Source organism: Platalea leucorodia, assembly GCF_965183815.1.
Source record: "Platalea leucorodia genome assembly, chromosome: 12".
Lineage (NCBI taxonomy): Eukaryota > Metazoa > Chordata > Aves > Pelecaniformes > Threskiornithidae > Platalea > Platalea leucorodia.
In genome coordinates this window covers 1,895,188-1,921,078 of record NC_138834.1, presented here as the reverse complement: position 1 = coordinate 1,921,078, position 25,891 = coordinate 1,895,188, and the positions used below count along the sequence as shown (strand labels likewise).

Sequence of the window (25,891 nt, the reverse complement as noted above, 5' to 3'; positions counted from 1 at the left end):
TACGTAATTAATTGGCAAATAATGTAATTTTCTTTCCTAACTTTACTGTAGTTTTATGATGCAGTATTGTGCTCTCATTCTAACTCAGTGCACACATGGTCATGTTCAGCCTTGGTTCAACCTTGTTGAAATGAATGAGGTTAGAAATGGTTTGAATTCTGTCCCCAACTTGACAGAAGAGCAACAGATGGGGCTCAAGCTGAAACGAGAACAAGCTCCACGAAAACGGAGCATCAGATGCAGTGCCGGGTAGCCTTCAGGAGCTCCACCAGTGGTTCAGTCTGTCTTTCTGCCCTTATCTGCAGATGGAAATTCTTAAATGCATGTTTCTACCACATGTAATCAGTGCTGGTACTAGCTGCACATTATAGGATGCTACCCTGTGTTTTGGGCTCTGTAAAGGTACTTTGATAGTACAGGGCCAAGATATTTATTGCATCTGCTTGGATGCATAAGCACAGCTTATTTACAAACCTCTGACGGTTTTCCTATGGCAGCCATTTCCTTATCACCGTCCTCGGTCTGTCCTGTGTTGGCATGACAAGACTCTTGTTTCATGGATGGTTTTGCTACTGAAGGCTGTATTGGGCAGAGTTTGCCCTCACGGGCAGAAAAGCACCAGTCCAGTTGGTACCTTGAGCTTTTTCTCTTAACGATGCAAGCTTGGCTTGCTTTTCCATTCATAAAAGCAAGAGGGGAAATAGTATGGAATAGAAACATTAAAGAGGCAAATTAATAGAAAACTTTCACTAAAGAGAAACGACCTTACAGCAACTTGTCCGTGAGTATATTAATCACGAGAGCCATCACATGGTAAATCTAGGTAAAGAGTGCTATCAAAGTGAACAAACATTGCAGCAGTAATATATAGATGAATAAATCTTTTACTCTGCAATATCCGAGGCATTCTTTTCACCTTATCGAACGAGCGTGCGGTTGACGTGAATCATTGGTTCTGCTGCATTGCCTAGTTACTGTGGGAGACATAAGTTATCGTAGGGCCACCTGTCTTCAGGACGGATGTTCGGCTGCCTGGCAGACGCTATATTTAATAACTACCTGACAGCCTGCAATGCCGCTCCTGGCTTTCTCTGGAGGATTTTTTATTATCAGCCCATGTAGTTGAGTTTGTAAGCCGTCTCCTTTGAAAAAATCTCCCATCCATTATACACCTTCTGAAATCTTAAAGGATTAGAAAGATGACAGTCTCCATCCGTCTTGAAGCATTGGAGCAGTCAGAATGTTTATAGATAACTCCAGGTCTCGTTGCTGTGGTCTCTCTTAAGTTTCCTCAACTCATTTTCTGGCTGCTTAGGTTTGTGGTGCCCAAGCTGGTGAGGGACACGCAGCGCTGTCTCCCTCTCCGGTTTTATAGTCTGCTCATGTTCTGGACACATGAGCATGTTTTACAACGACCGTCTGTTATTGGGCTCTGTCACCAAGGAAGACTAGGTCAGGGACTGACCAGCACCTCCGTAAAACACTGTTTGGCCTTTGTTTGGGATGCAGTTTCTCCTGTGCATATTAGTTTCTTCCCTCCGTTTCCCCCACTTTTGCTGTGACCTTCCATAGCGTTATCAGCACTGATGATATATGGTGGAAACGTGCATTTGCTGTGGCGTGGAGATGAGGGCCAGGACCTTACCAGAGCAGGTCTGCCACTGGTGGCAATAATTTGTATGGGCCGCAGACGAGGCAGAAGTCTTTGTGGTGAAGGTGACAGGAGAGCTGGAGTGCCAGGTGGGAGGAGAAGGATGGATCATAATCCTCTTTTCTGTAATAGAAAGTTATCACTTGAGAAAGCAGTGACTGGGTAAGTGAGCTGTTAGTGAAGAGCCAACGTTCGTGCCCAGTATGGCTGCTGATGTTTGCTCGAGTTGACCTGTTCCTCTTCTCAGTATTAAGGGAGGTTAACTTTTTACCAACAAAATACATGAGACAAGAGCACTGAAAAGCTTTGTTTAAGTGTTGGTCTATTTTGCGCATGACTTAACATGTCCTCGGGAAAGTGCTGCTTCTGTCAGTGTGTGGAATTACTAGTTTCTAGCAAAAATGAGGCAGTTAAAGCACAGGTATGGCAGGTCTTGCTTTCTGCAAGGGAGGCAGAAGTTGTCTTTGCATCCAGGCAGCATCTGAAAGTTATGATAGCTGCTAATGCTGCCTTGTCTGCAGCAGTGGAAGTAGTGGCAGGGAGGAGGCACCGAAAGGACGTTCACAGGCTGAAGAGTTGGAGAGGGCTGGTCTTGTCAGTGTAATGCTGGAGCCACAGAAACATTTTGTCACACACATCTGAAACATAAATATTCAAAAGTTGATTTCAGGTGCCTCCTGAAAATCATCTGTACCAATCTTAGGGGGCAAAAGCCAGGTCCATGAGGTTGCCCAAACATACTGTCATTTGCAGGATACATGGGAGTTAATCTTCCTCCAAAAACCAAGTATCCCAGTGGCAGGCAGCAGCAGTGCTTTTCCCAGTGTGGTTGCAAGCCCTTTCAGGTTTGCATGCATCTGCCTGCAAAGGAGGCAAATCTCTCGTTTTCTGCTCTGAAATGAGAGCAGAATTTTCTGCACGAGCCTGGGCCACCTTGAAATACAGGGCAGACCAGCTTGTTTCAGCCCATTCTCGCCCCTTGCCTCAGCCTAATGTAATCCGGGGTGCTGAGCAGCGGTGTTCCTTTCCCACAAGGTAGCGTGGCACCACGGCAATGAGCAGTGCCTAGGAAAGGGAAAAAAATACCGCGAGGGGAGGCTGTGGATGCGGAGACAGGTGTGAGAGCGTAGATGGAGCTCTCGTGGGAGAGGCATGATTGATGTTCCCTGCGTGCGTGTCGTTAACCGGTGTTTTGTATAGACTCTAATCAGTCACTTCCGAGCACCTTCTGTCTGGGCCCATAACCTGGGCTGACCCTGGGTAGTGTAAACACGGAGTAATGACTGAAAATGCCAGGCAAAGAGCCTCACTTTCTCATGACTACAGGTGGGCGGGCAGCGCTCGGTGCGAGGTCTCCTCCTGCCTGCTGGTGCCCGCAGACTCCTTTAAAGGGCACGCAGAGAAATCCTGCCTGCAGCTCGCGCGGCTCGCGTTTGGAGTCTTCCCCTGCCTTTGCTGTGTTTAACCTGGCCTGTGCCTGTGCATCTGGTTCTCGACTGTGATGGCCAGGACCTCTGTGTATGCAGGCAGTCACTTGCCGCTGAATTAAAAAGGGACCTTGTTCTCACAGGTGCGACACACCCAGCCACCACCCCTTTTGGTCCTTCGCCTCATCACAGCAGTTTCCTGCCTACTAACCACTTGGCAGGTAAGTGTAAGTAAACCCTGCCTTCACCTCTCTACCTCCGACCCGCTCCTGGCTCTCCTGTGTGCTCCTGCCCTCAGGCAGGGTAGCACCAGAGGAGGGAGAGGCTTCAAGGGGCGAGGGGCAGGATTAGCAGACCCTCTCCTGCGAGAGAAGAGGGCGTTGCAGAGCAGGCGAGTCTGTCACCGCTGGGACGCTGCACAGGAGCTGAAATGTGGCCTGTCGAGCCCTTCTGCGCTGCTGAATGTGCCCAAGGAAATGGGGGGAATTTAGGCAAAGGTACCTCAGACCAGCCAGAGCTTAAAATGGGCTCCGCCCGTACCGTTTCCCACCTGTGAAAGTTCTTGGCGAGGTTCTGGAATAAAGTTCAGTGAACGGTTCCTGGCAAATAGCTCTTCTGCACATTTTGCCAGCTATTCAGTTTCCTAATTGGCAGTAAGTAGAGCCTGATTTTCTCAAATTTCCTCATTTTAGAAGCTCACAAGCAGCTCATTGCCAATTAAAGTTCAAGCTCTGTTGATTAATGTTTTAGTAACACTCATCCAATCAGTAAATGTGGCATGCCACATGACCTAGTAGACTTTTTTTCTGTCGCAAATACCCAGATTTACATCAATTCCTGAACATTCTGTCAAAATTAGCTGTATCTCTACAGAGTCACTCAGCTACTTAATATCAAAGGGGAAGAGCAAGAACAGCAATTTAAAAATAAGTAAATAAGCAAATAGCTGTTTGCTTAAAGATCCAAGCTATTCGTGCTATTTGCCTTGGTATTTTAAATATAAGGATATCCGTGAGGAAGTAGAGAGCAACACACCTCCTGTAACGTGGCAAGTTAAAGACTTTAAAGGGACGGTCAAAAAGCCAGCGCGCAGAAGGAGGAGTTGTTTAGAGATGACCAAGTACACGGGTACGATTTCACCCGTAGCCATCTCTGGAGTGCAGAAACCTGAGTCAGGCTGTCTGCTCAGAGAGGAACCTCTTCTGACGATGGATGCTTCCAATGAAAAAAAAAGGCAGGACTTGTTATAAAGTCTTGTATATAGGACTTGTATACATAATGTAGATATTGTATATATTGTGTGTATATATATATATATAGTATCTTGTATATAGGACTTGTTCTAAAGTGCCAGTAGCCAAATAGTCAGATACTTGACTGGGAAAGGCAAGATTCATCTCTTGCCTCAAAGGATGCAAACCTCCATCCCTTTGTCATGGTAGCTCCTAAGACTACACTATTATGTCCACCACTGCTGGGATCAAGGAAGCTATTATGGGAGAGGATTTTGGTACAAACAGGCCAACGTTACTTGGTGCAAGGATGGATCTCCATAGCAATTAGCTTAGGACTGTTTCTGTGCACTATTATAAAGAGGGTAGAAAGTTGTATACAGAAATAAGAGTGAAACGATGCATCCCCTCAATATGCTGACCGAGGAGCCCGCTGAGGTTCTTCTTTCAAGGCAACCGCAATGCTTCTACTGTTAGCCCTGATAAGGAAGGGGAGTTATAGCTCAGCAGCAGCCACCCTGATTTCAGCTCTTAGACCTTAATTTCTAGCTCCCCTCTGACTGGCATACAAAAGTTTATTACGGCACCTGTTTGCAGAGTGAGCACTGAATCCCTTCTCCATTTTAACATGATGGGAATTTTCTGTGCAAAGAACCTTGCAATGAGAAGGATCAGCTTAAAGTCTGGCCTAATCCTACTTGGATTCAGACCGTTAAGAAGGGGAGGGGTGCGTTTCATTCTCCAACATTCTTGGCTAAATGCCTGCTAAATCCCTGTTTGCCTTTCCAGATCCATTTAGCAGGTCAAGCACCTTCAGCGGCCTTGGGAACTTAGGCAGCAATGCCTTTGGAGGATTAGGCAGTCATGCTCTGAGTAAGTACTGGCTGGGTTACTGCAGACAAACATCCCTTCCAGAAAAGCCACATGCTAATATTTACAGCAGCTGGTGGTAGTTTTTAAAGAAGTTTAATTCCTAACCTCCATTCTCCTATCTGAAAACACTGCACCTAAGATTTCCAGGTCTCTGCGGTGGGAGCTTTTCTGCATGTCACAGACATCACTAGCTGTGCTCTGCGTCTCCTCGCTGCTGAAGGTTGGTGCCTTGTGTGCTCCTAGAGGTGCCAGAGCCGCAAGACCCTGCTGAGCTCTGGGTCCCTATGGGCATCTGAAGTAACACCCTTCAACGGTGAAGATGTGCGGTGGAACAGCTATTGATAATTCTAATTCAGCGTGTAGACTCCCTCTGTAACCATTGTCTGAAGTTTAAATTACCTGTATAAAAATATTTTACTCCAAAAACATGTTACCTGTAGGCAAGACATGCTTGAGAGCCACACATAAGAGAGCATGCTTTTGCATCTCGTGGTGCAACAGGAATCAGTTGAAGATTGATGGAGGAAAATCAAGTGACTGTTCTAAAAAGCCTACAGCTGAGCTCTGTTTTTATACACGCGCGTACATACCACCAAATAGCCTGGTTTCTTTAACAAAAAAGCCCCTGAATCCTCAGCTGCAGGCAGCTGATTGCTTGTAACTACCCACAAATTAAAGTTTCTGCCAGGGAGAGGAGCTGAGGAAGAATATTGCTTTTATGCTGGAGCCCTTGCCGGGGTGGGGGGAGAAGAGGAGCTGGGCATTTTCAGTTGTCTCGGAGTTACTCAGATGTATAGTTAAAGCTTCCTCCGCCGACAGCCTTAAAAGAGCTGGTGGATCTTTCACCCAGTGTTGGAGGTATCTGTGTCCACCCGCTAGTAGCTCCCCGTCACCGTTAGCTCCATATTAAAAAGTCTTGGAAGGACAGTTCTGGTTGTGACGAGCATTGTGCAAAATGGGTATGTAATTATTTGGTTTGAATTATTTTTAACTCTTCTCCCCCTGCCATTATTCTAGCTCACAACAACATTTTTACTCACAAAGATGGCCCAAACCTGCAGAATTTCAATAATCCCCACGAGCCATGGAACAGACTCCATCGGACCCCACCGTCCTTCCCAACACCTCCACAGTGGCCCAAGCCCACCGATTCCGAGCGAAGCTCCTCAGTGACAAACCATGACAGAGACAGAGAGCGGGAGCGAGAGCCCGAGAAGAGGGATCTTTCTCTGAGCAAAGACGACAGAGACAAAGAGAGGTAAGCGGGGCCTCTTTTTCCTCTATGTTTTTTCTAATTTTTCCGATCTTAAAATCATCTTTAGAGCAAAACGTTGCTTGTCTTTGAAGCAGCTGATAGGCCTCTCCCTCAGATAAGCACGAGTACTAGCAACACAAAAAAACCCTCTTTGCCTTTTAGGATTTGTCCTCTGTGGAAATACAGTAAGCCAGTCTCCGCTAGTAGGTTAATAAAAAGCACCAGGCCGAGGAAATGCGCGTGTCGCTGTGTTTGCCGGGTATACTTGGCTGGTTTCAATGCAGCTGCTTTAGGACTGCTGTGTGTTCTGAAATCAGGAAGGCAGCATTGTGGTGGGTCCTTTGGAGACAGTCATAGTTCTCATTAATGTACAGATATGCTGATGAATTCAAATGTTAGCTGGACATTAACGAGATAAAAATGCAAATGTCTGTATCTGGAGCAGTGTGCATGAATCCATTAGCAAAACTGATTTTAAAAAATTGCATTGTAGACAAACTCTTATTAACGATGACAAAACTGTACCGCCTGGGCTATAGATACTTCATTAGCTTCCAGGTATATGATTTTGAAGCTGTAAAGCCCTTTGTGTTTCAGAGCCCGGTTGTCCCCACCAGGCTACTTCTTTGTAGGCAATAACAGCCCGCAAGCCTTAGATGTGTGCGTTTGACTGGTGACAGGGGTTCATAGTTTGCCTGGAGTGCTTCTAATGAGCTTTTCAGGCAGCGTCTGTGAACAAGATTACATGGAAGCAATAGGCTGAAAATCATCTCGCTTTAAATATTGAATTGTCTGACACCCTTGCGTGGATAGTCATTCAGGTGGAAGCTCCCTTCTTGGCTTTAGTGTAATTCATTTGCAAGGCAAGGTTACTTTACTCTCAGGGCTGTTCACACAGGGGTTAACATCTCTGTTACATTTCTGTTAATTCAGCTGAAGCTGTCCCCAGCATCCCTGCTTGGACATGGTTTTAATAAACCACATCCTTGACCAGCAATCAGGACTACCACGGAGGAAGAAATCTGGGTTAGCAAATGTAATCGTAAGGGATAAATGCCTACAGAACTCCCCAAACATCTCGTTTTCAGCACTTGGGTCTTACGGCTCTCGAAAGCAAACCCGGCATAAAACGTAGGCATCAGTGAGCCTCTCAGCTGCATAATGCGGTTCTCAATCACACCATCACACTTTGCATTTAAAGTGTCTCATTCAGAGCAAAGTGCTTTTAAAAGGTGAGCACTATTTATTCCCCTCTTAAAGAGGTGGGAGTAACTGTGACTAATTGACTTGCTCAGAGGTAGAGGTGCAGTTAGAAATGAAAACCCCATTCTCACGCCGCTCCTTCTATACATGGACATTGTCATCAAACCCCTTGTTGCTCGTAGCAGGTCCTCTTGAAACAGAGGTCGATCACTCAGTTCCATGGCCTATTCGGGGATTTTTCGCCTGAAGCTTACCTGCTGAAACTGCCAACAACAAAAACTCTCCTGCAGCTCCATAGGAAAATAAGCATCATGTCATAGCTGCTTCCAGTCGCGTGAAGGAGCCGCATATGTTTCCATGGGCTTCTGTTTTGCGTGCCTGGATCCGTGTTTTAGGAAAGGAACCTGAGTTAAGAGCGTTACAGCCAAGATCGCTGTCTGGCAGCAAGATGTATATATAAACAGAAAAAGCATCTTTTTTAAAAAAATAAGCTGTCTAGAATTCTTCTTTCCCCACTTTCTTCTCAGGGAAGTGGTCTTTCTCTTAAGGTGAATATACTGTTCTTTCAAATGCCTCCCCAGTTTAGTCCCCGGATTTGCGCACATTTAACATTTTTCCGATGTAGTATGTAAAGGCAGGCAGGGCGTAGCTTTCAGCGCAGCATCGCAGCTGCAGCCGATGCTAGCAGAGCTTTTCAAATCGTTTTCTGAGCAATCTCAAATTACCCAACTAGACACAGCACTGTGCACGTCCGGCATCGCAGGTATGTTTGTTCACCCAAAACCAAGGATGTATGTTCTCTCTTTTTACAGAGACCTCATGGATAAAAACAGACATTCAAACCGATCCTCGCCGGCATCGGCTCCAGTGACACATCAGATAAGCAATCTCATCCGCAGCAACAGCCAAACCTCCAGTGATCCCATCAGGCAGGTTAGCCTCGGTGAAAGGGAAAGGTCCAAAGAACCCGAGCGAGAGCACCCTGAGCGGCTGAGAGAGCCGCCCATAGCAGAACACAAGATTAAAGAGAGCCGTTCCCCAGTGAAGGAAACTCCAAGCCATGATAAGAGACCCTCTGAGGACAACACAAAGCCAGTAATCCAGTCTGTATCCCCATACAGCAAACCTGCACTAAGCGAGAGCTTGAAGCTCACCAATCTAATGAGCAAGGACATGGAGAGAAAGACAGAGCTTCCCAGCGACCTCCAGAAGATTAAGAATGACATCAAAGTCAAAGAGGAGAGGAAGGAAGACAGTGACGTGCTGGTGGTAGGGTCTGAGCCTTCACAGCACTCCCGATCGGTGGAGCATCCCCCACCGCCTACTTTGCATGGATTATCATTGCCTCACTCGATGGCCGCCTCTATGCCCATCTCCATGGGCAGCGTGCACCAGATGAACAACATGAATGTTCTGGACCGCAGCAGAATGATGACCCCACTCATAGGCATGAATCCTTTGTCAGGAAGAGAGAGGCTGCCACATCCCGGATTTTCTTGGGACCCAATGAGGGACCCGTTGCGAGATGCCTACCGGACCTTAGACCTGCACCGTCGAATGGACTTCCAGCTCCGGACGGATCCTATCCATAGGTTCCCTACCACCTCCGGATTTTACGACCATGAGCGTTCTTACAGAGACAGGGAGCCACACGACTATAACCATGAAAACCTTCTTGAAGCCCGCCGAGAGCAGGAGCGGTTGCGGCAAGTGGAGGAAAGAGAGCGCTTGCACTTACGGGAAGAACTTGAGCGTGCCAGAATGCACCACTTGCACTCGTCCCCCATCGAAAGCCACCTGGCACACGTGCCATCCTTCATGCCTCATTTAAGCGGGATGCATTACCCCAGACTGAGTCCATCCACTGCCATGCACAATGGGATTTTAAACAGGAACCCGCCAACCGCAGCGCTGAGCGCCCCACCGCCTCTGGTACCAGCGAGCAGCACCAGACCTGCCTCCCCACGCAGGACTACCCCACTCACAAACTCAGAGGCCAGGGACTATTCCCCCTCTAGGAACCCCAAAGAAGTAGAGGCACGATAGTCCCCAACATTGAATTTTAAACTTGCCTGTATATAAAACAAACAAACAAACAAACAACAAAAAAAAAACAAACAGGAAAAAAAAACACAAAAAAACAAAAAACAAACCTTTTACAAAATGCACTGCTGTAAACTTTTTTTTTTTTTAATGTAAAATTTGTAGAAGTTAAGCACATTTCCATAAATAACGGGGTCGGGGATGCAGACTTTCCAACAAGAAGGTTGCTGAGAATGGGAATTTAATATATAGGTATTGATTTTTGGTTTTGTTTTTTGTTTCTGTGCTAAAAAAAAAATGAGTTAAAAATATCAAGTTTGTACATTTTTTCCCAAATGTGAGAAACATTTTTAATGGATTTGTATTTTTTTTAATTTTGTGCTCTTTATTCACTTAAAAAAAGAAGAAATTTTGCTTTTGTTTTTAGTTAAATTTGCATTTTAAAGGCCTCAGATCCTTAAGAAAAAAATACCCAGGGTTTCTTAAAAGTATTATTTATGGAAATACTGTAGTTTTACAGTCCACTGTGAGGTTCCCTTCTGAGGCCAATTGATCACTTACCTTGGTACTTTGGAACCGAAGTTACAGATATATATTAAAATATTAATAATAATAATAATGTACAAAACTGTTTGTTTTTTGCCTTATTATATTATGCAGAAATTTAAGAGGAATTTTTTTTGACTTCTTGTTTTAAACAAACAAAAAAACAAAGAAAACAAACTGTAAATATTCTGTTAATATAAATGTACACCAATATTAAATTCTTAACATAGGTAGACTTTATAAAAATGGTTTCTAGAACCACTCTGGTTATTTGTTAACATGGTTACAACTCATACTCTCGTCACAGTCGGAAATTCACGCTCAGAAAGCTCAGTACGGCATATATACTTCAACTATGCAAGAACTCGGAGGCAGGTCTTAGTGGATGTTGGGGGGAGGAAGGTTCAAAAAAAAAACAACCCAAAAACAACCAACTCGCAACTACGGAGACAGAACGGCGAAGGCTTGGGACCGGGAAGGAGGAGGCTTGTGTTTAACAAAAAAAAACAAAGAGAGACTGCCTTTTTTTGTACAAACACAAGGGACAGTTCGACGAGGAAAGAGAGAGACACACGCTCCTGGAAGGGAATTTTGGTTTCCTACTTTTCACGCTGGCAAAAGCAGATGGAACTGGCACAGTACCATGCGGCAGACCCTTTCCTTATTTTTTTTTTTCCTTTTTTTTTTCTCTTTTTTTGTGTTGTGGGCAGGATCGCTGGCAAGCAAGGACAATTTTCCGTGGACCCCTTGTGCTAATTGTGCAGTGTTCTTATTGGAATCTGTATACAAGACAAAGTAGAATTTTAGGAGTGCAAAAAAAAAGTCTAATGGTTGATTAAAAAAAAAGAAATTCTGATATATTATCTATAGTACATGAAGACCATAAGCAAATGTTTGTTTCAGTGTGGTTCTGCCTTGAACTGCTTTTTGGCATGATTTATTTTTTATTTCCAATTTTACTTTTCATCCATATGTAAATTTTGCCATGTTTTACTTGCTGTACCATCCCCCCTCCCTTATTTTATTTTTCAGTGTCCATGTTTTATATATCCTGGGCTTTTTCTCTCTAGTTAATTCAGCCATCCGCTACTATTTTCTTGGCTCTGTAACTCTTGTTTCCCCCCCCTCCCCATCCTCCCCCCTGCACCCCCTGTAATTTTAAACATTCAGTTTCCTTGTAGATCAATGAAGATAAATACAACATTGATTTTGGATGAAAAAGGTAGTTGAGTGTTTGTGTGGCGTAGCCAGCGCTCTGGACTCGGAGGCTGAGGGTTCATCGACGGCGCTTCGGCGGCCGGCGGAAGGGGTTGGTGCTGGGCGAGGGGTTGGATGTCGTTTGCGAAGCTTTGCCGGCAGCGGGAGGGAGGGTGGCCCACCCAGTGCCGCGGAGGCGGCGGCGGCGGCGGCCGGGGCGCGGGGAGGCGAGCGGGGCTCCCCGGCTGCGGCCTCGGGCGCTGCTCCGGCAGCCGGGGGGCAGAAGGACGGAAAAGGGAGCGCAGCCGCTGCGCAACGGCTGGTGAAGGGATGGAGCTGCCGCCGCGGCTGCGGGGAGGTTATCCCCTCAAGCGCCGTGCTCCACGTGCATTTCCATTCGCTTCCCCAGCTTTTCCCGTAGGCTGAGAGCAGACATCGGCAGGGGGGTGGAAAAGCGCTCCGAGCCCCCTCGCTGTCCGTAACTGATTTAACAGTGGGCAACTGTGCTTTAACAGCACGTTACAGCTTCTGTTTTTGAGTTTGCATGTGACTAAATTACCGAGCATAAAAAAATAAAATGAAATAAAATAGCAGGGTACTTAATCTGATGAAAGGAGGCTTAAAACAAAATAGGCATTAAAAATCAGCACCTGCTCTCCCAGCTGAAATCGGAGGAACGTGTAACACGTGGTGGAAGGGAGAAGCGTGCCGGACTCAGCAGAAAGGCCTTGGTGACGCCGGCGCAGGGGGACCGTCGTTCCCTCCCGCTGCCATCGTCCAGCGTGGCGTCGCGCTTGCCCCCCCGGCACAGGCCCGCGGAGCGCGCCTCCCGACCCGCTGTTGGAAAGGGCCCTAGCGGCACCCTCCCGACGCAGAGAAGCGCGAGCGAGGGGGGCTTAATGTGCGCGTCAAAAGCAATACCAAAATGGGCCGTACCCTTTGGAAGCATTTGGTCCGTGTACGATTTAAAAAGTGAGCGTTACATCAATGCCGTGCTCCCCTGGCATTCCTGAAGGATTGCTTATTGCAGCCACGCCGCTGCCAGAAGAATTCATCATGACTGATGTTGTGGCAGTCTGAATATTAAAAGAAAATCAGCGGTTTGCCGTTGCCTGTAGTAGGACGCATTGCTCTTGCACTTTGGAGGATGACCCGTCGATAATGCTGCACTACAGTGGGATTCCTGCGGAATTACGCAGTGCCGAATATCAGCCTTCTCACGAAACGGCTCATCGTGATTAATGGTATTATTACCTAAACAGAGAAACTAATTAATTCAGCCTTACTCCTTTAAGCCACCCCAGCTGAGCCGCCTTCTGCTAAGAAGAACTGTTACAAAAGGCCGTCCTGGGTTTTGTGCATTTCTACCGCTGTTGAGCTTCCGTTTTGTGCAGTTTTTACCATTTTTGTTCTCCTTTCGTCCGTCTCCCTGGACACTTCCCTCAGTCACCGGCCGAGGGTGGGCCTTGGCAAACGAATGACAGTGGGTGGGAGGAAGATGATGGGATGTGCAGGGTTCATCGCTTGCCTCAGGCGGCCTGTTCTTAAAAAGATGCTCAGGAAAGCATTAGGAGCGAGACCAGCGCTTGCACTTGCGTTACCTTTTGTCCGAAACGTGACGCCACGCGCCGCCGCGGCTCGGCGGAGCGAGATTTGGTGTGCACCCTCTTCAGTTAACAGGGGATGGTCTTGGACTGGTCAATAAAATAGATAAATGACCAGGAAAGCGTGGAGTGCAGGAAAAAGCCAATCTGCAAAGCTGTAATGAATCCTCAGATTACTTGTCAAAAATATTAACTGGTTTTTGACAAAAAGTTCTAGTACTTCCCTTAAAAACAAGCTTTATTGCCTAAAATAAGCATATGGGAATGGTCCGTTCCAGCCTTTATAGATACCATCAATATTGAGAGGCAGTTAATGGTGACCCCGAGTTAGACGAACAGAGGGTTGATGCGGGGGAACCCCAGGACTCGGCGCAGCCTGAGCCGTCACCGTCAGACCTGCAACGCCAACATCGCCCGGGGCCAGAAAGCACAAGAAGCCAGCTAGAGAGAAATGCAGTACTCCGAGAGCTTCGGCAAGGGCGAGACGCACCAGCTTTGCGTCAGGCAGGCTAGCACGTGCCAGCACGAGAAGCGGTAAGTCACCGGTGCGCAGCTCGGGCTTGAGCCACGGCGCCCTCGGCGGTGGGGAAAACAGGGTTTGTGTTTTCTTTGGCTCGTACCGAGAAATAAAAGGAAACCTTTACCTCCTTCAGGAAATTCCTTTTTGCCAAAGCCTTAGGAAAATAGTTGCGTTGCAGTTGAGGGGGGATTTTTGTAATGGTGTTGTGACAGACCAAAACGGCATTGCCCGTCGCTGAAACCTGGGCTTCCCCGCACCGGGGGCTGCGGCGCCCCCTGCGCTGCCTTACAGAGCTTTCCCCAGTGCTTCCTGGTGTCCCTTGGCACGAGCAGTTTGCTTTGGGAAGAGTCTAACCAAGGAAACGGAGAGAAATGGGGCTTTGGCACACAAATACAGCACCCTTACTCAAATCCTGGGGAGCCGGTAGCCCAGGGCTTAGCTCGGAAGCGCGGTGCTTTGCGGGGAGAGCGCGGCGGGGTGTGGGCTCGGCCCGACGCAGGGCGTCCCTGCGGGCGCAGCAGCGGCAGCCGGGGACCCCCCCATGTCCACCCACGTCTGGCACGGCAGCACCCCCCGCTGAGGCCGCAGCTCTTCCACACCATCCAGATCGATGTTTTGTCAGGAAAACGCCGTTCCCAGCAGCGCGCTGTATTATGCGAAACCGAATAAAAGCGGGGAGCAGGGGAGGGCTGCAACGGGCCTAAATTACAGGCTACCATTTCTGAACATAATAGGGGGAAAAAAATCAAATGGTGTTTTGAAGTTTAACTTGGAAAATATTTTTCCAAGGCCTTTGAGGGATGTGTGTGTGAAGGAAAAGGGTCGTCTCCCCTCGCCCCAGCCCCTGCTGCTGCGGCACAGCTGGAGGCCTCCCGACGGCAGCGGCTGGGACCTCCTTGCAGGTGTCGGCACAGCAATTTCTTTGTCTTCTCACAAAAAACCTTCTGCTCCATTAAGCTTCCCTAATTGCTGCATTTATCATCAGCCATTTTCTGCTTGTTCTCTTCCTCATTCAGCGAGGACGTGTCAAAATAGAGATATACCCGGCCGTCCCTCCGCGATGAAGCTGTTCGGCAGGCACCGGCTGCTCCGTTGGCTGTTGAGCAGAAGGTCCCTCATTACCGGCTCGATGGCGGCTTGCGGTGTCACCCAGATCACAGCAGCCGGGCCGTGCTGGCCGGGTGTCAGGCCCTTTGCACTGAGCCTTGATAAATAGCTGAAAGGAGAAGAATAGTGGACTTTTTTTTTGACTCAAAACCCAACCAGTTTCATCCTCCTCCTCCACCTCCTGATAGGAATTCACGCAGCGAACTGCAGCTGCCCGCAGCAGGGTGAAGCCCTTCATCTCCCCCCAAAAGCAGTTTGGGGAGCGGAGGATGTATTAGACCCAAAGGAGAGCGGGGCCCAGCTCGCGCCCGCGTCGGCCTCGGCCTCGGTCACACACCGCGCGTCCTTGCCAGCGGCAGGAGGAACCGTGCAAGGAAGCAGCCGCAGCGCAGCCGGGGCAGGCGGGTTTCTGCTGCTGTTTTGCAGAAGAGCTGTCGCAATTTAAGAAGTCATAATTAGCTCTTCTGCAGCGTTTTCTCACTGTTTTATTAAAACACTTTCCAGGACAAGGAAAGCCCAGTGAGCCACTGAAGGGAGTGACCAGCCTTGCATCAAGGCTCCGCTCCCCACCGCAGCCTCTCCTTCTCTCCAGCGCTTCCAGCCGCTGGAGAGCCAGCGCCCAGCGACGCTGCCCGGCCGCGCCAGCAGCGCGGCAGCTGCACAACGGGCGAGCTCTGTGCAAATCCAAACGCAGAGTGCTGGCCAGCGAGAAACGCAGCGGTGGGGAACTAGTTTGGGAAAGCTTTTAGCTTTCATTATGCAAAAACCTTTCTTTTCATTTTGAGTCCTATAAAATAGCCCTCCAAAAAAATTTGACTCCAAAAACCCTGAGACGAGAGTGATTTTTGAGAGAAAGGCAGTTTGTTGAAATAAGAAGGGAATGAATAATTTTAACTTGAGAGGGAATGAGCCCAGCTGAGCACCACATCAGAGCCTCGTGCTGGGTGAGACCAAGCCTCGGGGGGTCAGGATCTCTTCCACATTGGCTTAATGGTACCAGGAGAGCGCAGGTGCTGGAAATTCCTTTTTTTAATTGTACCATGATGTGGCAAAGATCTTCTTCTGGCCCGTGTTCGTCTATGGCTTGGAAAGTCCTTTCATCCAGGTCAATGGCTCTTAAACAGAAATGCAGGACCCAGCACCACCTGTACAATCCTTCCTGGGGGCTGGCTGAATTAGTGTCACAGACACGGGGCCAGTCAGTGCTTGGGAAGGAGGATAAAAGGATTTAAGAGTGTCTCCTTAATGGCTTGTTGAATGAAAAAGCTGGAAGAAAACTGACCTAAAGCATTTTAGGTTCCCTTCTGGAATCTGTATCATTCTTTGCATTTCACCAACGTGAGCTGCAAGCTGAAAACCTCCTGCCTGCTTTTAAGGATGCATTCAGCCACTTGTGTGTAGATTCCCACAAAGCCATTAGGCTGGAGGCAGCCATACCTTGCCTATCAGCCAACAAAGGACTAGCAGAGAGAGAGAAAATAAGTGAGCAAATGTCCTGCCGTAGCTCAGTGACAAGTGGCAATGCACACCACCAGCAAGGCCCCGGGGAAGATCAGCTGCCTTTCCACCTGCAAAGCCAGTGTTGATGGGTGCTTGGCCACAGGCACTGAGGGCTTCTGCACCTCCTGTGGAGTGAACAGAGGGAAAGGGAGGAACGTTATGGGGGTTTTTTCAAAACTAAGATGGCTCAGGGTTTCTGGTTTGTTAATGGGCATCCAAGAAACTACAGCGTGTGAGAAATGTCTGACAAGGGAACCTCATCTGATCAGTGGTTTGCACTAAGCCCCTTTGGACAGGGGAGGTGATAGTACCTGAAAATATATTGTTATGGCTTCCATTTCAAAAACCACACCTTAACTCTCAGCACATATGACTGGTATCCCTGAAAAGGCTGAAGGCCATGCACTGCTGTAACGGGGCTGTACGAGCTAACCGTGTGTCTGCAGCTGAGAAAGCAGGGATTGAAAGCGGTCCAGCTATTCAAGGCAGTAATTCAGCTGGTGGGGATGGCTCTGGAGGTCACGCGCAGGCAGATCAGCCTTTCCAAGAGCTCAGCGTTTTCTACCATGTCCCATGGAGTTTCACTGATCAAACTCTGCAGCATTTAAAGGTTAACCCTCAGGCACTACCCAGCTGCCTTCCAGTCAGACACAGGATCGATACCGCATCTCTGGCCAGCGAGTCAGGGCACTGGGCTGCCGATGGCACGTGCCCAGGGCACGGCAGAGCAGCGGAAGGAACCGGACCCCCTCCCACCTGGATCCGCAAAATCCGCGCCGGCCTATTTGGGCCATTTCTGACGGATCCTGCGGCAAAGACGCTGCACGGGTTTTCTGCACCCTGCCTCCAATGTGTTCACTGGATGACTTCACACAGCCAGACATGGCCAAAAATGTGCCTCTGTGAACTAATGAATTGGTTTAATTGTCTGCCAAACCTGAGAGCAGCCAAAAGTAACAAATTAAAGTTTACAATCCTGTGGTCTCATTTACAAGGGGATAATACAGCAACTGTTTATTTTGTGAGATGTTGGAGTGAGTCGGGAGAAAATTACAGGCCCTATATAATATTAATAATAATCATCATCATAAAAATACTTTTAATAGGAAACACCAATGGTTGTTTTGCTCCATTAACTTGCACTATTGTTTCAGCCCGTCTGGCTGCCGACTCAGCAGGACAGGGGGTATTGATTCCCCGGAGGCAAAATGGGCTTCAGAGCCACAACAGCTCACAGCAGCTCCATGCTGTGGCGCGAGAGTTTAATCATCGCCCTGGCTGTAGCATGGCAGCATCCCCGGGAGGATCTGCGGGGCCAGATGATGCTTTACGGGGCTGTGGAAAGAGCTCCAGGCGAGGAAGGAGATGCAAGAGTGCCGGGAAGCTGCAGGGAGACTTCATAGCCGATGTTGCCAGCCCGGAGGGGACGGCCTGGGGAGGGAGGGGGGAGCAGCAGCTCTGCAGTCTTTGGAAGACGTGCAAGCTGCACCCTTCGGGAAGTCAGCACGGTGCCAAGGGATCAGCCCGGCATGAGCCACAGCACTCACCAGCGGCCGTGCCCCCGAGGAGGCGGGAGAGCCCGGCACCCAGGGCACGCGCCCCGGGAAGACCCCACTGACAACTCACGTCAGCTCACGGCCCGGCAGCAGGCAGCTCTGTCCCTGCACCGCGCCTGGACAGGGGTCCCTGTGCCGTGATGCTGCCAGGGCAGGAGAATCATAGACTCATAGAATGGTTTGGGTTGGAAGGGACCTTAAAGATCATCTGGTTCCAACCCCCTGCCATGGGCAGAGACACCTTCCACTAGGCCAGGTTGCTCAAAGCCCCGTCCAGCCTGGCCTTGAACACTGCCAGGGAGGGGGCATCCACAGCTTCTCTGGGCAACCTGTGCCAGTGCCTCATCACCCTCAGAGTGAAGAATGTCATCCTTAATCTAATCCAAATCTACCCTCTTTCAGTTTATAGCCATCACCCCTTGCCCTATCACTACAGGCCCTTGTAAAAAGTCCCTCTCCAGCTTTCTTGTGGGCCCCCTTCAGGCACTGGAAGGCTGCTCTAAGGTCTCCCCAGAGCCTTCTCCTCTCCAGGCTGACCCAGCCCAGCTCTCTCAGCCTGTCCTCACAGCAGAGGTGCTCCAGCCCTCGGATCATCTTTGTGGCCTCCTCGGGACTCGCTCCAACAGGGCCATGTCCTTACGTTGGGGGCCCCAGAGCTGGACGCAGGGCTCCAGGTGGGGCCTCACGAGAGTGGAGTAGAGGGAAGAATCCCCTCCCTCGCCCTGCTGGCCACGCTGCTTTGGATGCAGCCCAGGATACGGGTGGCCTGCCGGGAAGAGGGGGAAGGCGGTCCGAAAGGAGGCTCCCGGGCTGGGGTCCGTGAGCCCAGCACCGCAGGTGCTGGCACAGGCTCAGGCGCCACAAGCAAGTGACCAAGCGAAGCGGGTGGCGACGTCTGTGCCGAGCGCGGATAATTCCAGGCTTTTGGCCTATTTCAAGCTGCTGCATCAGAAGCCCCAGCGGCATCTTCCCTCGTGCACAGGCTGCCCAGTGCTGGGGCTCCCCCGGGCTCCGGCACCCCGTTCCCTCCCGCCACGGGCTCCAGAGAGGTGGGGGCTTGCGAGAGGGGCTTTGGGACAAGGGAGGGTCCTAAATAGGGGAAAACTGCCGTAACTGACTATTTTTTCTGTAAAATAGATGAGGCCCATAGGAAGCTCAGCAGCTGGGCGAACGGCTGTGTCGCCAAAGGCAGCTGAACGGGAATGCGAGAGGGGGAAAAATAAATAAATACATCCGTACATCCCCATGAAATGAATCCCTCCCCATTCAGCCGTTTCCCTTTATTTCTTCCTTTTAGAAGCAAGGTTATCGGGTCTAACATCACATCCAAACATTTCAGCACTAGCATTATACGGGATGCTCCAAGGTCAGCGCCTGCAGCTGTAAACTCATTAGTCTTGTCTTTTGTGAGAGAAGAAAGCCTCTTCATTCCTCTCTCGCCCCCTTCCCCCCTAATTAAAATTAAAGTATTTCCTGGCCAAAAGTCATTTCTGCATTCATTCATCTCAATTCTTTTCTGTTTGGATAAACCACCCTCTGGTACTCCGAGGGTGTTATGTATACAAACTATAAACTCTTAATGGTCCTGCAGTGTGTTATGACTGGCCTAAAGAGCTAAAGCAGGCTCTGAAAAAAGTGGTTCCTGGCAACGCCGTGTGTGGAGTTCAGGCTCATCAGTCATATGCAATTAGAGATTAAAAGTGCTTGATGGACTATAGGGGAGACCAGCACGGAGGGAGATTAGGAATGTAGGAGAGAAAAGGCAAACAAAAGCTTTTATCTCGGCGCAGAAGTTGCTACTACAAAAGCGGCGGCGGGAGGACGGTCCTCCTTTTCCAGAGGCACCCGCAGCCCTTCCAGGCTCGAGGGCCCAGGCGTGCTGATCGCAGTGCCCCATCTCCATCCCAACAACCACCCTCGGCTCCAGCGGGGCGATGGAGTCCTCGGGGGCCGCCGGGGTCGGTGGCAGCTGCTCAGGGCGGGCACAGGAAGGCTTTCAGGATCCCATCGCCAGCACACGGTGCCTGGCAAACCCCCCAGCTGCCGGCAAGGGCCAATCTGCCCAGAACAGAGGCACCTGGGAGGCATCAGGAGCCTGAAGGGTTTATAGGGACGGGGAGGGAACAGTGCCCCTTCTGTTTAGAGCAAAGGGGTGTTTCCCAGTTGGGGTCCTGCTGCTTTGAAGGGGAAGTGGGTGGTTGGCATGTAAATGCTTTTGAAAGGTTTGGGGCCATTTATTTCCTATGTTTTGCTGAGTGTGGGCGCCTGCTATCCACTGAAACAGGCTGCTGGGGCAAGGCAGCTCCCTGCTGACCACATCGCTGCCCCAATGCCCCCAAGGACCGGCAGGAGCAGGACACAAGAAGAGGTGAGATAAGCTGTTGGGACTGGCAGGGACTGTCTTCCCCTCTCCTTCCATGCCTTCAGTCTGTGCAGCCTCTCCAGTTTTGGGCAGGCTTAAATGTGGGCTATAGGGGGACATAGAAATGCTTTTTTTGCCAGTAGAAAAATGTTTGGGTTTGCAGTCTGGAGAAGGTTAACTTTTTTAGGCTACCCAGAGAGAGCTCAGCCAGAAAGCCCAGCTGATCTCGTGTTGAACACACCTTGGATGGGCCCACAGGACAATGCGTTTTTCCTTGCAGTGAAACGTATTGTTGTTTTGTTAACAAGATTTGGTTTGAGCTAAGAAAACGCTTGGCCCTCACTGGAAGGGAAAAGCGTAAATGAGCTGGGTAGGGCAGGCTTGACCCCAAGGTGAAACATAGACCAGTCACCAAGGATTAAGTGCCCTCCGTGCCATCACAGTAACCGTGTGCTGGAGGCTTTTCTGCTCGTCAGCAGGACTCGGAGCACCCTCAGGGGTTCAGTGCCCTTTGCTGGGTCACTGACTCAGTGGAAAATCAGGGGAAGGGGTCCATCGGCTGAGCTGCCAGCGTGGCCTGGCAGGTCTCCTGTGGAACAAGGACACAGCTTAGCCTGCAAAATTGCATGAGACTTCGTCTTTTCTACTCTGCATCTTCAAGCACCTTTGTGCTTTGTGTCGGAGGAAGGTATGAGACAGCTCTTCTGTGCACGGTGGTCACTGCAGCCCAATAAACTGTTTCCTATAGTATCAGGAGACACAGGTGAGACTTAGCACTTTGTGACCTTCTTGTGAGGCTATCTGAGAGTGTCAACCCTTGGAAAAACCAGGAGGCTTCCCTCCTTTCTCCCCCCAGCACAGTTGTCCTTCCATCCATTTGCTTTTCCTACCCACAGCTAGCAAGAGAGCCAGGGAGCCTGGGCCTGCCCAGCCTGGAGGAAGGAGCTGACTTCATGGAGTTTCATTATAGAAGCCTCAATCAGCCATTAGAGGTTCATTTAAATGGGTTTTCTTGAGCATTAATAGGCTATGGTAGTGCATTCACAGCCAGCTTTCCTCAGGTTTTGCAGAAAGTGGTATAAGTGGGTTTCTTCAAGTACATGTGATTGCTCGTAGCTGCTGAAGTTGATTTGAATCACTCGCTACCAGGCTCACCAATTTAGCCTGATAAATTGTGCATTATTAAATGGGAGAAGGGAACAAAGCTGTGTTCTCCCAGAGAAGAAAATGCAGGATTTATCATCAGTGAAGAATGATTCCTCTCATCAGCACAGTCTGAGAAAGGCCATAATGAACCATTTGCACCTGAGAGCAAAAGCCTTCAGTCTACTACGTTCCCGATCCATCCTCATGCTCTGAGATTCAGATATGATGGGTTCTGCCCAGAGCCAGCCACGAGGACAGGTAAGTCCGACCAGCCGCACTACGTGTGTAGCGAAGAGTGGGCTTATATCGGTGCTCCTTGGCCACTCTCGTTAGACACCAGTCCCATCCTCTGTACGGCTGGTGGTGGCTCTGCCTTTCCAGTCCGGAGCGCTTGCTGACTGCAAACTGTGCATGCAAGAGGGATTCAACCCCTTGCCCCAAGCATTAGTACTTGCTAAAGGAACGAACATAGTTGGAAGGCTTTTCTCTTTGTGTTGGATAAAAGCATCTGCCGTGCAGGAAATAACCGTCTGGCTCTTTGGGAGGCCGGTCTCGCGCTCACCCACACAAGCTGCTCGCCAGTCAGCAGGCTCACTGGTGGTCACGCGTGAGGTCGTGGAGTTGGTGCTTGGAAAGGGACTGGTCTCCATTACTGCAGCAAGGAGAGCATTGTTTTGGACTGATACTCTGACATGCATTTTAGGCGGTTTCAGTCCAGACACCGCAGCCTCTGACCCCAGCTGCAACAGCAACTGGGTATGCAAATAACCCACTGCGTGTTTGGATGGCACTGAAGTATAATTAGTGGTTTTAATATACTGCATAAGCACAAGGCTTGCTGGATCCCACTGCTCCATCAAGACTGGCATCCTGCTTAAGTGTCCCGGCATGCGCGGGGCTGTATAATCGGGTACCACACGGAGTTTTCGTGTAAGCGCCACGGTTATTAATGCATTGCTATGCGACAGCCAAGCCCTGCGCGCAGGCTGCGTGCTCGGGCCCCAGGGACCGTGGGCACCGTGCGTCTCGTGCTCAGCCTGGTGGCCTGATGGATGGGCCTGTGTTAATGAGCTCCGAAGGGAACCGCATGGAGCCCTCCTTGCTGGAGGCACAAGCCTCTAAGGAAGGGAGTTAAAAGGGGGCAAAAAAAGAACAGTAGAGAAAAGGGATAGACTCCAGATAGCTCCTTTGGGGATGTGAAGGTTGTGCTTGATTAAAAGCAGTGCTTTATGAAAATGTTATTTGCTATGCTTGGAAGATGACATTCAGTGCAATAAGAGTGTACAGCAAACCTAATATGCTCCCTGTGGAAAGGGCTGGGGGGTGTGCCTGTGAATGCATCCCATCCTCTCGGCTTTGATCCCTTCTCTGCAGTAGCTGGGTTTTTCCTCCTGGTGCTGGGAGGTTCCGCTTTCTCCCAACTACGTAGGCATCCTTCCTCTGTGGCAGCGTGCAAGCCGTGGTGCAGAAAAGGTCTGTGATCAGATGATTCAGAAGAGCAGAGAACTGTGACTGCCTCCCTGGGACACACGGGTGGCTGCTATCGAAACCGCAGCCCTCAACTCCTGTCCTGAGCTCCTGGGGTGTATTTGTTTTGGACGCCGTCAGCTTGGCTACACCGGCACAGCTGGAATGAGCGTTTCAGAAGGTGATGCACAGATCTATTTCCAAGTAGTTTGCACTAGACTTTGTCTGGACGTGTTTGGCTTTTAATGCTTTCCCAGAACACTTGTAAATTTTTATTTCTGCTGAGAGCAGGAGAAACTAGCTGCTGTGCACAGAATAAAGTTGATTGTCTACAAAGTTTAATGCTGTTTTCTTGCTCTATTATTTGGTCATTCTGTGTTTGTGCAAAACTCTGTTTTAAAGCTCACTCGGAGCTCCTGGGCTGTGCAAGGAAGAGAAGGGGAAAAAGCTGCTTCTCTGTTCTGCCAAAATATACAAAAGTTTTATGTACCATGATGGAAAGTTAAGGTGAAAAGGGCTGGATCTGAGACAAGAAACATTTCTTTAATTTTCTCTACTTTTTTTAACAGGATTTGCTGTTGCTTTGAAAGCCTCCTGCTATTTTACAGGCAATAAAAAAGAAAGACTGAAAACATTTATTTCCTGAGACTTGCTCGTTTCTTGAGCTCTGTTAAACTGAGCATGCCTAGCAAAGGGCAGGGACGGCCTGAGCCCAGCGGACCCTTCCGCCAGCTGGGGAGACCAAAATTTCCCTGCCTGGCCCTAATAACCGAAAACTTCGTTCTGCTTTGCAGCCCTTGTCCCGTGCCCTGTCCCGTGCAGCCCTGGATCCCCCGAGGACGGGACCTGCCTCCCCGAAGCCAGGCGAGCTCCTGGGTGCAAGGCGGCCGTGCAGGTTGCAGGCTGCACCTCATTGCCTACATTGGTGACTGCTCTTGGCTCACAGGTAAGCCAAAAGATTTTACACAGCCACGTGCTGCCTGACTCCAATAACGTCCCCCTGCTTGGCCAATAATGTCATCTAGTGCCCATATAATGTCACCTAGTGCCCTTCCCATGGGCTGATGGGGGGTACAGGTAGCAACAGACCCTCAGGTCTGGCCCATCTCCCCGGCCCGGGGAGGCACCCGGGTTTCCCCCTGCGGCACGGTCTGCGTCCAGGGCTCCAGCGGGATGCTGACCCCGCGCTCGGCTTCTCCCAGCGAGTCTCGACTGGTGGCACATCCAGGTCATGGACATGGAGGCCAAACCTGCAGCTGCATGCTAGGGTTCACGGACCATTTCAGAAGCATGTGCTGTAAATGAGAGGATGTGTGAAATCAAAAATATTTTCACATGACTCTTGTACAGTTTCGCCTTCCTTTGACCTACAGCTTTGCTTTTACTTGCTGCCATTGTTTTTGGCTGAGTATTACAAAGCTGAAAGAGCATCTGTTCCAAATAATGCCGGTCAGGCTTCTGGATAACAGCTCAGCAGCTTCCTGCCAGGAGCTGCTGTGGCTTCTTGATTCCTCTTAAGATGTATTCGATGTTTTGCGGAGGATAAGAAATTATTGTGAGGAAGATAGGAAATACTTGTTTGTAGAAAGCCTAGATACCAAAGGCCCAAACATCTTAACTAGGGTACATTTAGAAATGACATAGTTCAGGTGAAATTCTTCAAGGGGAAAGAACCTAATACAGCCTTTAAAGAGCATGAAACAAAGAAGATTTTTTGAAAAATTGGCTATCAAATACTAAATGAGTACAAAACAAGATCAATTGGGAGGCATGTATACTTAAGGAATCTAGATCTTTTCATACCTAAAGATATCCTCTTTGTTTAAGTTGCTGTTTTTTAGACGTGAGCCACCTTCTTTATTTGGTTTTCATAGGGAAATGTCCAAAAATGTGTTTTCTTCAGCTCACACCAGGGCAGATATTAAACAGTTCTGAGTTGTCTCGTCAGTTAGGAAGGTAATCCTGCCTGCCTGCACACCCGAACCTCAGAGGGTTTTTCAAATACCCTGCAAAGCCTGGGGAAAACGCCTTCGCTGCAGCAGATCCCTTCAAGCCCGCCTGCCGAGCAGCGGGGCGGCTGACCCAGCCTGCAGAGCTGGCCGGCACCTTTGGCTCTTCCAAGACAGGCCTGGCTTGGCTTTGGTTGCCCCGGTCCCTTTGCGCCCTGCGCTGCCCGCCCCGCAGCACAGCTGGGCAGGGTTCGTGGCAGCGGGAGGAGTGCTGGCTGTCGCACACAGACCGGGTCTCTGGCTTGCTCACGAGGTCACTGCGATAGCAATGCACTTCTGACTCCTCCGTTTAGACTAGCCAGCAGCGGCATCACCGGTGGCTTCGGTCTCCTTGCGGCGGTGCCGCTGGGCTCCTGCCAGCCCTGCCCGCTCCCTCGGCAGCCCTCCTCTGCCAAACTCCCCTTCCTGGCCGGGCTCCAGCAGCGTGTCTCATGTTCAGCCAGCCCGAATCCCTCCTGAACGCTTTGATATGATGTTTTTCTTCACTTCTCCTAAAATGGTTGAAGGTTCAACCTCATTTGTACTGTTCCTCGTGAATCCATCTGTGTTGTGGACCTGTGCCCATCAGAGCCACACGGCTCCATTCAGACCTCATGTACCAGCTGCCTTTCCTTTTAACAAAGCTTGATTTTGGGCGGAGGACAGGGAGGCAATCCCAATGGCTGGGCAACTGCACCGCTTCATGCCAGTGGAGAAGGCCAGTTCTGCTGCCGGGGGTGGCTCGGACTGGCACGTGCGTGCTGTCCCCACGCTGATGCACACCTTGGCCCCCCCTGGCTGCACCTCCCATCTCCCAGGGACAAAACCGAAGCTCCCCATCTCCTCGCTGTTGCATTCTTTTGACTGCAAACTCTACTCTGTAGTAACTCAGAGCTTTAGAAATGCATGATGGAAATTTCCTGTTTGAAATATTGGGCTTTAACAGGCCTCTTCATTTGTGGCTTTGATTTTAACAGGACCAAAAGTGTGGCTTTGAGTATGCATGTGAGCGGGTGCCCTATCACACAGCAGGGCAGTAATGAGATGGATGCTACCATGTACCCCTGAACCTTTTTTTTTTTTTTTTTAACCCCGAGTTTCAACAATTTTAGCTTCTTGAAATTTCTAAAAATACAGAACAAAGCCATAACCTGACTGGGGGAGAGTTGGGGGACACGGGTTCAACCTCAGCTGCTTCCCCCCGCCCCCCCTTG

General features: G+C 49.6%; 1 protein-coding gene across 18 annotated transcripts in view; it reads left to right on the top strand.

Moving 5' to 3' along the window:
• Nucleotides 1–11,388, top strand: part of FBRSL1 (fibrosin like 1) — a gene marked incomplete at its 5' end in the record, with an annotated part of 551,881 nt that extends 540,493 nt beyond the window's left edge. For 17 of the 18 annotated variants that reach the window (XM_082325239.1, XM_082325250.1, XM_082325246.1 and 14 more), the window contains 4 exons: nt 3,222–3,299; nt 5,100–5,183; nt 6,201–6,441; nt 8,454–11,388. In XM_082325239.1, the coding sequence (XP_082181365.1) occupies nt 3,222–3,299; nt 5,100–5,183; nt 6,201–6,441; nt 8,454–9,687 (1,637 nt within the window). In that variant the 3' untranslated portion in view covers nt 9,688–11,388. The remainder of the gene's footprint in view (nt 1–3,221; nt 3,300–5,099; nt 5,184–6,200; nt 6,442–8,453) is intronic. The other variant, XM_082325254.1, reaches the window with a different exon arrangement.
• Between the last annotated feature and the right edge of the window lie 14,503 nt (nt 11,389–25,891).